This window comes from Lithobates pipiens, unplaced genomic scaffold (assembly GCF_037356315.1).
Source record: "Lithobates pipiens isolate NorthernLeopardFrog02 unplaced genomic scaffold, aLitPip1_a1.2 Scaffold_16, whole genome shotgun sequence".
NCBI lineage: Eukaryota > Metazoa > Chordata > Amphibia > Anura > Ranidae > Lithobates > Lithobates pipiens.
The window spans coordinates 641,120,250-641,133,543 of record NW_027507748.1 but is presented as its reverse complement, the minus strand read 5'-3'; the positions used below and the strand labels follow the sequence as shown (position 1 = coordinate 641,133,543).

The 13,294-nt window shown below is 43.9% G+C and overlaps 1 protein-coding gene across 2 annotated transcripts in view; it reads left to right on the top strand.

The window, feature by feature from the left end:
- Positions 1–12,072, top strand: part of CERS5 (ceramide synthase 5) — a 142,220-nt gene extending 130,148 nt beyond the window's left edge. For both annotated transcript variants that reach the window (XM_077484300.1, XM_077484301.1), the window contains one exon: positions 11,339–12,072. In XM_077484300.1, coding sequence (XP_077340426.1) covers positions 11,339–11,488 — 150 coding nt within the window. In that variant the 3' untranslated portion in view covers positions 11,489–12,072. The remainder of the gene's footprint in view (positions 1–11,338) is intronic.
- Positions 12,073–13,294: the final 1,222 nt, after the last annotated feature.

Here is a 13,294-nt window from a genome sequence, read left to right as displayed (position 1 = left end):
AAAATACGGTACGGTAACATAAGAAAGTTCAGTTGGATTGCTGCAACTGTCCTATGTTATAACTGCGCTTATTTTAGTCCCCAAAATTCCAGACTGACATAAATATGTTCATAAACATGTAATATGATGTGATGATGGTGAGTTCCACTCTGGAAATAGCAGGTGATCCCAAATGGTTGTCAAAGCATGCACCCAAACACCCAGATCTTCACCACATGAGGCACACTCCCCCAAGGGGTTACACTCACCAGAGCTCAGAATGTCTCCGACCTTAAAGTAAATTCTTATAATACTTTAAAGAAAAGTCATCAGTGTTGCAGGCGGATTTGGACAGTGAATCGCTCCAGTTAGATAAGCCATATAAAACAAAGAGATTCCAACATAGCGTAATCCTGTTTCACAAATTTATTTAAAACCCATCATACATAATACGTACAAGCTGTTAAAATCAATGAAGCATGTATAAAATCGTAATTACCAGTCTGTTGCTCAGGATAGCGTCTATGTAAAATCCATAGTTGCGCTTTGTCCTTCCTGTTAGTATCCAGCTGATTGTGATACGCAAATGGCACGTCCTATCGCCATGGTAGTCACGCCCTGGCGAGTTTCGTCATAACTGACTTCAACTCAGGGCGTCTCAGTTGAAGTCGGATATGAACTTCTTATGGTACTGTTTTGTAAGGTCAATTTGGTTGGTCGGTAAGTAGAGCTTGGAATTTTTCAGGGAATTTTCATTGGCCTTTTTTGGGGCTGATTAGGGTAGCAGCGACAGTGGGAGAGGACACTCTCTAGACAATTAAGTTAATGGAGTTAAGGAGTATCTACTGCATTTGTAATTCCTAAATGGCTACAATCCTGTGGGTTTCAGTAGTTTCCCACAAATTTGAAACACCATCTGGTTCTTTCCTTTTATAGCAGTTGCCTCCAAACTGTGGCCGGGGGCCAGCTACGGCCCTTTGCTTGCTTTTATCTGGCCCTCGGGGCTCTGTTTCATTCACTGACACCAATGAAGGGCACAATTCCTACCAATGACATCAACAATGGGGCACCGTTCCTCCCAAGATGCTAACAATGGGGAATGATGGGGGATTGTTTACTCCCACTGATGCTGGGACATTTTGTTTTCCTGATGGCCACAGTCCGGCCCCCTTGAAGCCTGAAGAACAGTAAACTGGCCCTTTGTTTAGAAATTTTGGAGACCCTGGCTTTATAGGGTTGTCGAGCTGCCAAGTTTTGTTCTCGTAGAAAGTACTCTGAACCTGTTGAGAGCTTTGAAAATGAATTTCTTCACAATACTTTCATCTACAGAGATGAATAAGAAAATGTTTTAAAATTATTTTACTGTTTGTTCAGAATATTTAAATACTTAGAGTGTATGACCTGAGCACAGGTTCATTTTAAACGTAATATTCTGACTTGTAAGATGCTGCATAGGAATATCTATAGACTATGAAGGATCACCTGTTCTATGTCGGTACGGTCAAAGATTCTGCATTTCTAGGTTTCCTTTATTTATTTAATTAGCTTGCATAACCTTACCAAATTACTAATGCTGAAATTGTAACTTATGGTCCTCGTTTTTGAGACATTTGTGCTACTTCTGGTAACATGAGCAGACATTGAACAAAAAAGCTAATAATATACTGTTGTACGCATGCTGACATGTTTTGTCAGTTATGCCTAGATAGAATACATTTATTTATTCTTCCGTTTACATCTTATTTAACCATGCTAGCTATTATGAGAATAATGTCCTGTATTCTTTGTACAGTCAAAGATGTTTTAGCAAAGCGTTTTTCGACTTGTGTAACGGTGTTCTGGAAAGGAAACCTGTGCAAAAATGGTAGCTCTCTTTTAATGATAGTGGTAAACATTGGTCACAAAGCTGTAACACCAGGCCTGCTTAGTTAGATGGGCAATTAGTGCTATCTGAAAGTGTGTGACCTGGTTGTGTTCTGTGGCAAGTGACCGAACATTAGCCATATAACACAGCTCAGGGGAGTTCAGGTACTGCATCCTGATGCACCTGTTCCTGTGCACAACAGACATTCATCTAACATGTAAGTTGGAGCAATAGATTTATGGGAGAGACATTTAAAGCCAAACTAATAAGGTGACTGGAGGACCTCCATTACGAGGAACGGCTGAAAACACTAAATGTATTCTCGCTGGAGATGAGACACTTGAGGGGAGACAAGATGGCGATCTACAGAAATCTCAATGGGGATCCAAGCATTGTAAATTAACTATTCAGTCCTAGGGAGTGTAAAAGGACACGGGGACACACAATGAGACTGAAGGAGAAGTGGTTTAACCCTAAACTGTGTAGGGGGTAATAAGGATGTGGAACTCTCTCCCACAATTGGTGGTGGCTGTGGGGAGCATGGATATTTTTTAAAAGACTCTTAGATGTACATCTTAAAGTGGTTCTTCACCCTAAAGGGGAAGTTCCGCTAATCTTATCCCCCCCCCCTCTGGTGCCACAATCGGCACCTTTCAGGGGGGAGGGGGTGCAGTTACCTGGATAATCCAGGTAACTGCACCCACTTCCGGCCAGACCGCCGCAGACCCCCGCAACGCTCCACTCCCCCCGTTGTGTTCTGGGAAACACACAGTTCCCAGAGACACAGCGGGGACCATAAGAGATGCGCAGCGCGACTCGCGCATGCGCAGTAGGGAACCGGGCAGTGAAGCCGTCATGCTTCACTTCCCTGACAGAGGATGGCGGCGGTGGCAGCAGCGAGACGAGCGATCGCTCGGCATCTGCCGCCGACATCGCTGGAACCTGGGACAGGTAAGTGGGATTTTATTAAAAGTCAGCAGCTGCAATATTAGTAGCTGCTGGCTTTTAATATTTTTTTTCTTCGGTGCAGCTCCTCTTTAACCACTTCACGTAAATCGCCGAACCCATACGTCAGTACTTTAATGCTAAATACTGGAGTTATGGCAGCAGCTAGCTGTCATAACCCCGGTATTTTCAAGAGCAGCATGCATTTCTCTTTGAGATAAAGGTGATCTCTGTGGCAGATTCTCCGATCACTTTTATCGGTGGCGGGAGAGTTTCCCCTCCCTCTGCACTCTGGTCGTCTCTGCTGCTTAGCGGACCCACCGGTAGCAGCGGAGACAATTGTCCTCTCCCGTGGATGCCTGGCTGCTGACTGAGGGGGAGATGGCCCCTGCTCGGCTCCATGGCATGGCAGGGCCGAAGCAACGTCAGCTCTTAAAGGAGGATTTTTTTTTTAATTGCAATTTACAGTAAATATATATTTAAGAGGTCCTGTCATGCTTTTTTTTCTATTGCAAGGGATGTTTACATTCCTTGTAATAGGAATAAAAGTGACCCAAACTTTTTTATTTAAATTTTTTTGTTGAATCCGCACATGTGAGACATTACCGCGATCGTTGGAGTGAGAGCAATAATTCTAGCCCTAGACCTCCTCTGTAACTCAAAACATGTAACCTGTTGAAATTTTTAAACCTTGCATATGCATATTTTAAGGCTAAAAGTTTGTCAACATTCCACAAGCGGGCGCAATTTTTAAACGTGACATGTTGAGTATCAATTTACTCGGTGTAACATTATCTTTCAGACTATAAAAAAAATTGGGCCAATTTTACTGTCTTTTTTTATTTAAAAAAAGTATTTTTTCCATTAAAAAAAGTGCGCTTGTAATACCCCTGCGCAAATACGGTGTGACAAAGTATTGCAATGACCGCCATTTTATTCTCCAAGGTGTTCTAAAAATATATAAAATGTTTTGGGGTTCTAAGTAATTTTTTAGCAAAAAAAAAATTATTTTAACTTGTAAACAAGTGTAAAAAAGGCTTGGGACTGAAGTGGTTAAAGCGGGAGTCCACCGGGACTCCGCGTTTGTTTTTTTTTTATTTATTTTTGTTTTTTTTTAAAAGCCAGCAGCTACAAATACTGCAGCTGCTGACTTTTAAAATAGTGACACTTACCTGTCCAGCGCGCCCGCGATGTCAGCACCCGAAGCCGATCTCTAGGTCGTCTGTCGGGTCCTGCCGCCGCCATCTTGGGTATGGGAATCCGGAAATGGAGCCTTTCGGCTTCATTTCCCGGTTCCCTACTGCGAATCGCGCTGCGCAATAAGGACGCTCCCCGCTGCCTCTGGGATCTGTGTGTTTCCCAGCAGGCAGCGGGGCACTTGCGGGAAGGGGCGGGCACTTGCGGAAAGGGGCGTAAGTTACGCCCCTTTCCGCAGAGAGCTATCCCGGACGTGGGTGCAGTTACCTGGATTATCCAGGTAACTGCACCCCCCTCCCCCCTGAAAGGTGCCGCTTGTGGCACCGGAGGGGGGGAGGGTTCCGATGAGCGGAAGGTCCACTTTAGGGTGGACCTCCGCTTTAAAGGACACAACCTACAGGGATATAGGGAATAATTATAGACCCTGATACACCTACACAGGTTGAACTGGATGGACTATTGTCGTTTTTCAGCCTTACCGACTATGTAATGTGAAAAAATTGCAAGCAGAAAGTTGTTTATTGCAGAAGGGACATGCTATGGCATACCATCCTATAAAATACTTGCATGCAATATTTTTTTTTTTTTTTTTAACCATGGTCACATTGTTTAGCGTGCACAGCGCGGTGTACATTCTTGTCTCTGGAATGAATGAACTTCTGTGCACATCCATGTATAGTCTCCGTGCCTGAATGAATGGACTTCCATGTGCAGTGGTTTCTTTATTCCTCACCAGCCAATTAAGAGGGCCGGAGACCCAGCACCTGGAAGAAGCCATGGCGAAGATGTTGGCTCTGGTGAAAAGTGATCTTCTGACTTTAGTTCTGAATTAGTTATCTTCTGCAGTGATCCTGCTGGGTGGAGGACCAGCACAAAGTCAGTTGGCTTCTGTTGCATGCAGTTGTGTTGGTGAGGACCATCCTGCCGAGAATGAGTTGAAAGATCAGCTTGCTACCGTACCTAGTTATATGCAGGGAACAGAGAGTGACTAGACTGCAGTAGATAAGTTAGGACACCAAATTCAGTGGTGTGGTCTGTCACGGGACAGTTGCAGATCTTTAGGCTTCCAAAAAAAAAAAAATCATGCAAATTATATATATTTCCTTTTGTATATTAAGCTGTTTGCCTGGAATTTTGTTTTTAAATGTTCTCTAAACATTGGAAGATTATAACACTATGACTTTTTTTTTAAACTATTTAATCATTTACATAATTGTCAGCATAAAACTTTTTTAATCTTTCACATGAATTGCCTGTATTTACCTGCCTAACTTGTGATCTTGGAGTGATAAAATGCTGATTGTCACTGTCCGACCCCCCCCCCCCCCCCATATCTTGTTCCATTGTTTGCTGTGATTGGCTGATGATACCCACAGCTTTGTGGTAACATAACCTTATGTTGCGTTTCTAGTCTACAGCACCAGGCATACATACAGTATGCAGGTGAGAACATGTGATCCAGCCTTTCAGTCATTAGTGGTCAACTTTCTTCATATGGGGGGCCTTAAGGGCGCTTCCCCCAACATCACCAATGGGCTTCACATAAAATGAAGTAAATATTTAGTCTCAGAGACAGCAGGAACACAACAGGATATAGTCAAAGACCATGGGCAATGATACAAGAGCCAGTCAGAGACTGCAGGTATGACACAAGCGGATGGCAGAGGCACAGAATTGATACAGGAGATGGCCAGTGACTATGGGCATGCTGCAAAACATAGTCAGGGACTGACAACTTGCTGCAGGAGACTGACTGTGAACATGATATAGGAGATGGGGAACATGCATAAAGAGACAATCCTATACTAGAAACCAACTATACAAGGCTGCTAGAGATCAATGCTATAGCAGAGCAATATGGAAAGACAGATTAGTGTCTGCAGGGACCTGACAAAAAGTACCAAAAGGCTGGGCGGCAGGTTGGGCACCAGGGATGTAATCTGGCTGGAAGTTCAGCGCATGCATAGAAGTTGTGCATTGCAGAGTGCATACAGTATTTTCAACCTTGTACAGCTGCATCAACCATCATACTCGTTTGTAATGTGCTCGATTAATCGGCATGTAAATGAGCTTCATTTAGGTACAAGTTTTTGAAGAGCCCTAAAGCCCTGGCTGCACTCAGTGCAGCCCAACAGGGTCCATGCTGGACTCCAATGACTGGAGAATCCTTCAGACCTACTATATGTACAGTATCCCACAGAGTAAAACTGGTACTTGTTTGCTGATAATGCTGTGAAATAGGAGAAAGGCGCGCACACACATTAGCTATGCCCACCCCTTCCCTCTGCTGTCCATTCAGAGAAGCCTTTGTATTTTCTGAATGTGTTCACATAATACAGGGCTTCTGTGAATGGGCAGAGGAGGGGAGGGACGGGCATAGCAACTGCATGGACTCTTCTATTCAAGATGCAGAGCTCAGAAGGATCAGCGTCGCTCTCCCGGAACTACAGTGATGGCTGTCTTCCAGAAGTGCTATAAGGCTGTCGGATATAAATATAAGAGCTAAGCCCGGGAGGTATTATGCACCTCGCTGGACTTGACTCCATAGTGTACCTTCATTTTTATTTTATTTTTTACAAAGTAGCTGAGTTCCAGGAAAAGACTAATGCCTGAGTGCTGTTTCTAGTGTTCATTGAGCTGTAAAGGCAGCTGTTGCGAGAGATGCACATAGGGTTTCCCATCGATAGGGATTAGTAAATCGATTGACAATTCAGGCAACCCCCAGATTTCGAAGCACATAGGGTCCTATTCATGCTAACTTGGCCAGTCTGCAGAGAATTGTACAATTTCTGACTCTTGGCTGCTCGAATTCTTGACCTGCTTACCAATCATTTCACGTGAATATTTACTTGCAGATGTGTCTGATGTACAGAGAATCTTTCCGTTCAGGAGCCCCAGCAGTGGTGATTCAGGCAGTATAGCTCTCTACAGAAAAGAGGAATCCTTTTCAACATTTTGAGGAAAATCAAAAAAAAAAAAAAAATTAGCAATTCGTCTGATTTGGGAGTCAATTTCTTTGTCCTTTATCCATCGAACGGCTTGACGCCAGTTATAACGCTGTCTGTTTTGCCTTTCATCCCCAAAGTCGTTCTTTTCAAAGCCATCTCCATAGAAACAGCGTGCCGAAATTCCAGCTGCCTTACAATGTTTATTTTAGGACATCCCTCCAAGCTGTCTGTGGAAAAAGCTGGGCCTAAATATAGACCTTTTTAGTTAAAAAGTATATTCGAAAAATAATTTCCCTGAAGCATGGTAAATAGAAAACCACCTCTCAGCTTTGAATGTAAAAGTGAAGGAGTTTTTTTCCTTTTATGTACTGCATGGCTTTCCATAGAAATGTAGAACGTTGGGTGATTCCTGCTGAAGTTGGAGCTGTGGAAGGCCTGGCAAGCCCTGGGCTGGGTGGAGAATTATCAGCCAGACAGTGAATGTATCCTAACCGATTTCAGTTCTTGTTTTGTTTGGTAGTCAGGCAACTGTGCCTGCACTATGGCTGGCAGCGGGGAGTCTTCTATCCATGCTGTTGGCATGGATGGGAGATGTGTTTGATTTTCTGTCATTAAGTCCACGGGCTGAACCAGAGAAAATAGAGCTGCGTATGGCTAACCTAAGGTTTAGTGTATGACAGAGAACAATGCATTACCTAAGATACAATTTATTAATAGAATACACAAATAATTATTCTCACAAAGCACAAGGAAACCCGCCTCATTGCAGAACATGAACAGTAACAATAGGCAGACCTGGGTGACACTCCATAGCAAAAGTAAGGGCTAATGTGCTATGAGGGATATACCCTCTTCCTCAGAGTTCTGCAATGCTTTCCTAGCGATTTTACAAGCTTGTGATTCAGTTGGTTTGGTATTATAACCATTTGCGTATTCTTTTAATAAATATTGGCTGGCTTGGGTAATGCTGGTATGCCCTTTTTGTTAGTTATTATTTGGTTGCAAGGATCCCCCCAGTCTGAAGAAGTGCATCAAAGCTTGGAGTCTACCTGGTTAGTATGAAACCAGCAAGATGGACTACTATGTGACTGCTAGGCATATTAGCCACTGGCCCTTTAGCACTGAAGATTTATTTATTACAGGTACTTGTATAGTGCTGTCAATTTACGCAGAACTTCACATATATATATATTTTGTACATTCACTGCAGTCCCTGCCCTCAAAGAGCTTACAATCTAAGATCCCAAACTCACATTTATACATACACATGCTAGGGCCAGTTTAGACAGGAGCCAATTAACCTACCAGCATGTCTTTTGGAGTGTGGGAGGAATTCGGTGTACCCGAAGGAAACCTGCACAGGGAGAACATGCAAACGCCAGGCAGGTAGTGTCGTGGTTGTGATTTGGACTGCCAGCCCTAATGTTGCTAGGTGAAAGTGCTAACCACTTAACCACTGTGCTGCCTACTTGTACATATGGGCAGTGTAAAATGCGTGGAGGAATTTCAACTGCCTTATATTATCTTCAATAGCCATGGTACTTGGCCGCTGTCTAAATAGTAGAGCTGCCAAACCACGATTGCATCTGATAGGATGCAGTCTGTTTGGCCGATTAATATTCCACCTGGCTCAGTCAATTGTTCAATGGAGCTGTACATAAACTCTATTCGGGTCTCACGTGGCACTGTGGTGTGGTGGCATCCGCAGGTAGTCCATTCTGCACATCACACATTGTGATATGAACAGGGCACATGTGACAATCACTTACACCCCAAAAAAAAACAAAAAAAACACAAGCAGTATCCACCCTCAGTCTGAGCATGCAAAAATGGAGGAGTGCGATTGTTGAAATACTGTAGAGAGGAATTCTTTCTCCAGTCCTCGTAACCCCTTCATGTCAGCAGGTCTTTTTTCGTTGCATTACCTCATAGCCAAGCAATTTCCAGAGCCAGAACAGCATCAAAATGTGAGGAATAGCTTGCAGTGTGGATCATTGCCTGCAGATAACGTTATAAATATATACCATGTCAAAGACGAGCTTAGAGGTGAGAGGCCCAGATATGTTCATACATAGAGAGATCATCTGTATCCATCGATCCAGTTATTCATCTCCGGGGTGTGACCACCTTTTTATTATCTGGTAGAAACGAAAGGCTCGGTTCACTTGGCTGCAACCTTTGTTGCTATACCAACCTTTAGAGAAGTGAGTGACCGAGCTGAAAATAATCATTAGGGAAAAGAACCTGAACCTGATGGCATTTATTTTTCCTGTTAACATGCAGAAGAGGTCATTGTCAATCGCGTTATATATACGATACGCGTGCTTGGGTTTTGCTGTGTTCGACGCTGAGGCTTATTTCATGGTTTGTAATGATCTTTGTCAGTCTTCAGTCTTTTGGGATCTCCATGTGACAGTACACAGATCGTATTTTATGGGATGATTCAAGCATGGCTTGTGGCAGTAGTGTTTAGGAAGGGTATGGAACCTGAGGAGTGTACCTATGATGCCAGTTAATCCCATTGAGATCTCTGGAGACATAGTGGGCTCATCAAGGAAACGCCAATGAAGGAGGGTGCCCACTTGATGACCTAAATACCCTCCCCCTTTTTACCACACCGACCACAACATCAAAAGTACCAATTTAACAGAGGGAGTGAAAGGTCCTATTGGTTCTTGTGCAAGGGGTTAAAAGGACACCTGTCATGAGAAACGGGCAATGGCCATTGCTTAAAATGCTAGTTGCTGGGTTCTCATGCTGGCCTTCTGGCTTCACTGATGGGAAACAAATATGCAGATATGTTCCTCTGTCTTGTGTCCTGTGAATTCTAGGTCTCTGCCTGCAAAATGATTAAAGCGGTTGTAAACCCGTACGTCAGGGGTGTCCAACCTTTTGTCCTTCCTGGGCCACATTGGAAGAAGAATTGTCTTGGGCCGCACATGAAATACACCAACGATAAAGCTGGGTACACGTGATCCAAATATTGGCTGGTTCAGCTGGAACCAGACAACTTTCAGTATGTATGTACAGCCATGTGTTCGACACAAGTCAGTCTCCTAACCGGCTTCTGTCAAGCGGGCATGCTGGAAAACGAGAATCTAAACACCAATCAGTTTGTTTTGGGGGTGGGGGTTTTGTCCAGTCACAGTAGCACAGTGAGAGGAGATTTCAGCACTAATATCGATTATGTTGGGGTGCAGGCTGAACAAGCAAAAAAACTTGAGTGTGTACCCAGCTTTAGGCCCCTTTCACAAGGGCATCTCTGCTAAGCAGAATCTGCTTGTTCATTGGGGGGATTTCTCTGCTGATCCCCACTGAGCAGGCAGATGACAGGTCCATGTCTGCTTCCCTATACAGAGGGGACATGGACACAGTCCCGTTCTCCTCTATGGGGCAATTGGATGGAAACGGACCGCCTGTCTGCTTGCATCCAATTCACCGGATGGATCGAAAATGGGACGGCCGGCAGTCTACTTTGATCGGATGGTGGCAGGTGGCATCAGATGCGTGTCTGCTGACACCTGCCGCTCTATAGAGGACAGTGCAAGGTCCGATCAGGTCCACCTGAAATACTGACAGGTGGACCTTATCAGACAGCCGTGTGAAAGGGGCCTAATGATAAATGATGAGCAGAAAAAGTCAGGCAAATCACAAGTTAACAATTGGATTTCAACTGTGCTGTGTAGGGAGGGGGGTGGTTGTGAGTGGGGGGGTCTTTTGGGAGACGCAGCCCACCCCAGCACCTCCTAGATTCAGCCATGCTGCATTTACTTGCCTGCTGCTAGCCCGGAGTCTCCCTGCATTCACTGCCGCTGGTACTATTGCAAACAGGACAGCTCGAGCATCCCTCCAGGCGTGCCTGTGCCTGGCTTGTTGTCAGTGTGTGTCTCCCCTATCGCAAACATGGAATCCCTCCAGACATGAATGAGTTTGGCTTGTCCATGCTGGGTGCCGAGACTGCTATACTTGTACTGCATCCCTCCTAGATGGGTTGGAATAACATGCACTGCTGAGCAGCAAAAGAATTTGAAGTCACGTGTAGATTTTACAATACATGAGCAATCCATTCTATATTTTTTTTATTTTATTTCACATCCCATACCTAAACTGAGGCAGCAATGCAACACAGGTTCAGGTTGATTATAATTGCAATAAGATTTTCAAATCACTTACCACCTGTTGTTCATGGTAAGTGTTTGTTTGGCTTGCACATGGCACGAGCATAGATGCAAGTTTACAGTTTTCTCTTTTTTTGTATTTTTTTTTTTTTGGTGCGGGGTTGTAGAACTGGTTATCATGTAAATGACTAATTGCCTACTAAGTTCATTTTTATATGCTCACTTATAGCCAGCATGTAGAAAATACTGTTTGCTACAAAGCTCACTTACATCCTCTTGTTTTCCAGGTACTAAAAGATGAACGCAGCGACATAGAAAGCAGTTCAGAAGAAGAGGACACAACAGTTAATAGCACCAAAGGAATATATAACACATCCAGCAATGGGGCAAACAGAGTGAACGGCCATGCAGCAAATGGCCAGTGGGCTGATGAATAAATGTGCGAGATGCCCAGCGACTTGGTAATATGTCACCTTTTTAAAAACAAAAAAAGAGACTTCATAAGACTTGGCCTAAGTCATTCCTCATGTAACCTGTCCTGAACTGAGCCGCCCCTGGAGGGTGAAGCACGCCCTGCATCGGACAACAGCCGGATACAATCCTAGCCATTACTTGACAGTTTGCTATGCTGGATCAGGATTGCCATGCACTGGCTGCCCTATACTGTTTGACCTGATAGAGCTGCACCTTTCATAAACTGTGTGCTGAATTCCCTCCACTCCATTCAATCACTTTTCAAGAGAGACTGCCGTTTGCACAGGCTATGGTGAGGATTGCGGTTCTTGGGCCAATACAGCCCTTTGGTTCGGAGTTGGCTGAACATTAGGCTTTTTTGAAAGAAGATGAGATTTGGCCCAGAGCTTTCATGCAGTTGTGCTAGGTACAACGGGTGGCGACCCTAACGCAAGCTGTGTGTGGAATCTCTAAAGTTTGCGCCTTAATGTCATATTTTATATTATTGTTTACTTCAGTCTGTGAAGAAAAGGTAAATGAGAAAAATAAAAAAAAATTTAAAAAAAAACTCCAAGACTGGACACAGTGCTGGGTTTTCCGTTTCTAAAAGTACACCAACATCCTATAGAAACCCTCGCCAGTGTCATCAGGCAGTTTGACACACAGACCCTTTTCTTTTTTTCTTTTCCATTGAACCAGGCTTCAGGTTATTGTATTATAGTAATCATTCCTCTGATGATCAGTCCCTGGAACTCTGAGATGAGATACATTTTTGGAACACTTCAAAAAATGTAATATAGTGCACACTGCATGCCTTACCCTTGTAGTCCACCAATGCGTTCTCAAGTCGGGAAATGGATGATTCAAGGTAATAAGAAAGTCACCAGCACCACAGATGAGTATTGATTAAACAAGAAATTCTTTTGCATGCACAAAAGCAGTAAAGGGCAACATTGGGGTCACTTTATCAAGGCATAGATGTGTTTGTTGTGTCTATGGCTTGATAAAGGGACACTGTACTGCTCTAAAATGTTGGTTTGTACGTGCAAATAAACCTGAATTTATGATGACAACTCTGTGCTGCTGGCAACTTCCTTATTAAAATCTCATTATTTAAAGCTTTGCTTATTTTATTAACTTTATCGTTGATGATGTGTCTTTACCATGGCTGTGTAATTTCCTCCAGGCTTACTTCAAACTGCTTTAATAAAAAGTTTTAACCTTTTGAGCAAATCACGGCTCCCCACGGGTGGGGACATAAGCACTGTAGGTCTGACACACTGATGTCTTCACCCCCTCTCCTCTTAGCCATTCACCAATCATATGGCCATAGAGCACTGGTATTCATCAAGCCTGCAGCAGCACAATTGTTAGCAATTGGATAATGCCAATTGCTGATATTGAGACCCTTTTCGCACTGAATGTGCTTTTCAGTTACTTTAGCGCTAAATATAGCACCTGAAGAGTCTCTCAAGCCCGGGGTGGTGCGCATGCAGGACGGGAAATAGAATCCTGCAAGAAGCATCTTTGGGGCGGTTTACACCACTCTCAAAATGCCCTGCACTTTGAAATGAATGGGCAGCACAGCCTGCAAAGTGCTTCGGCAGTGCAGCAACACAGGCACTTTTAACCCTTTGGCCGCTAGCGGGGGTTAAAAGCACCCTGCTAGTGTCCAAAAAGCACCGCTAAAACTACGTTAAAGCTTACAGCGGGTACAGAAAGTGACCCCAGTGGTTTTATTCCCATTATACTACAGAGAGCAGTGTTTTCTATTGTGAAGTGCTCTGAAA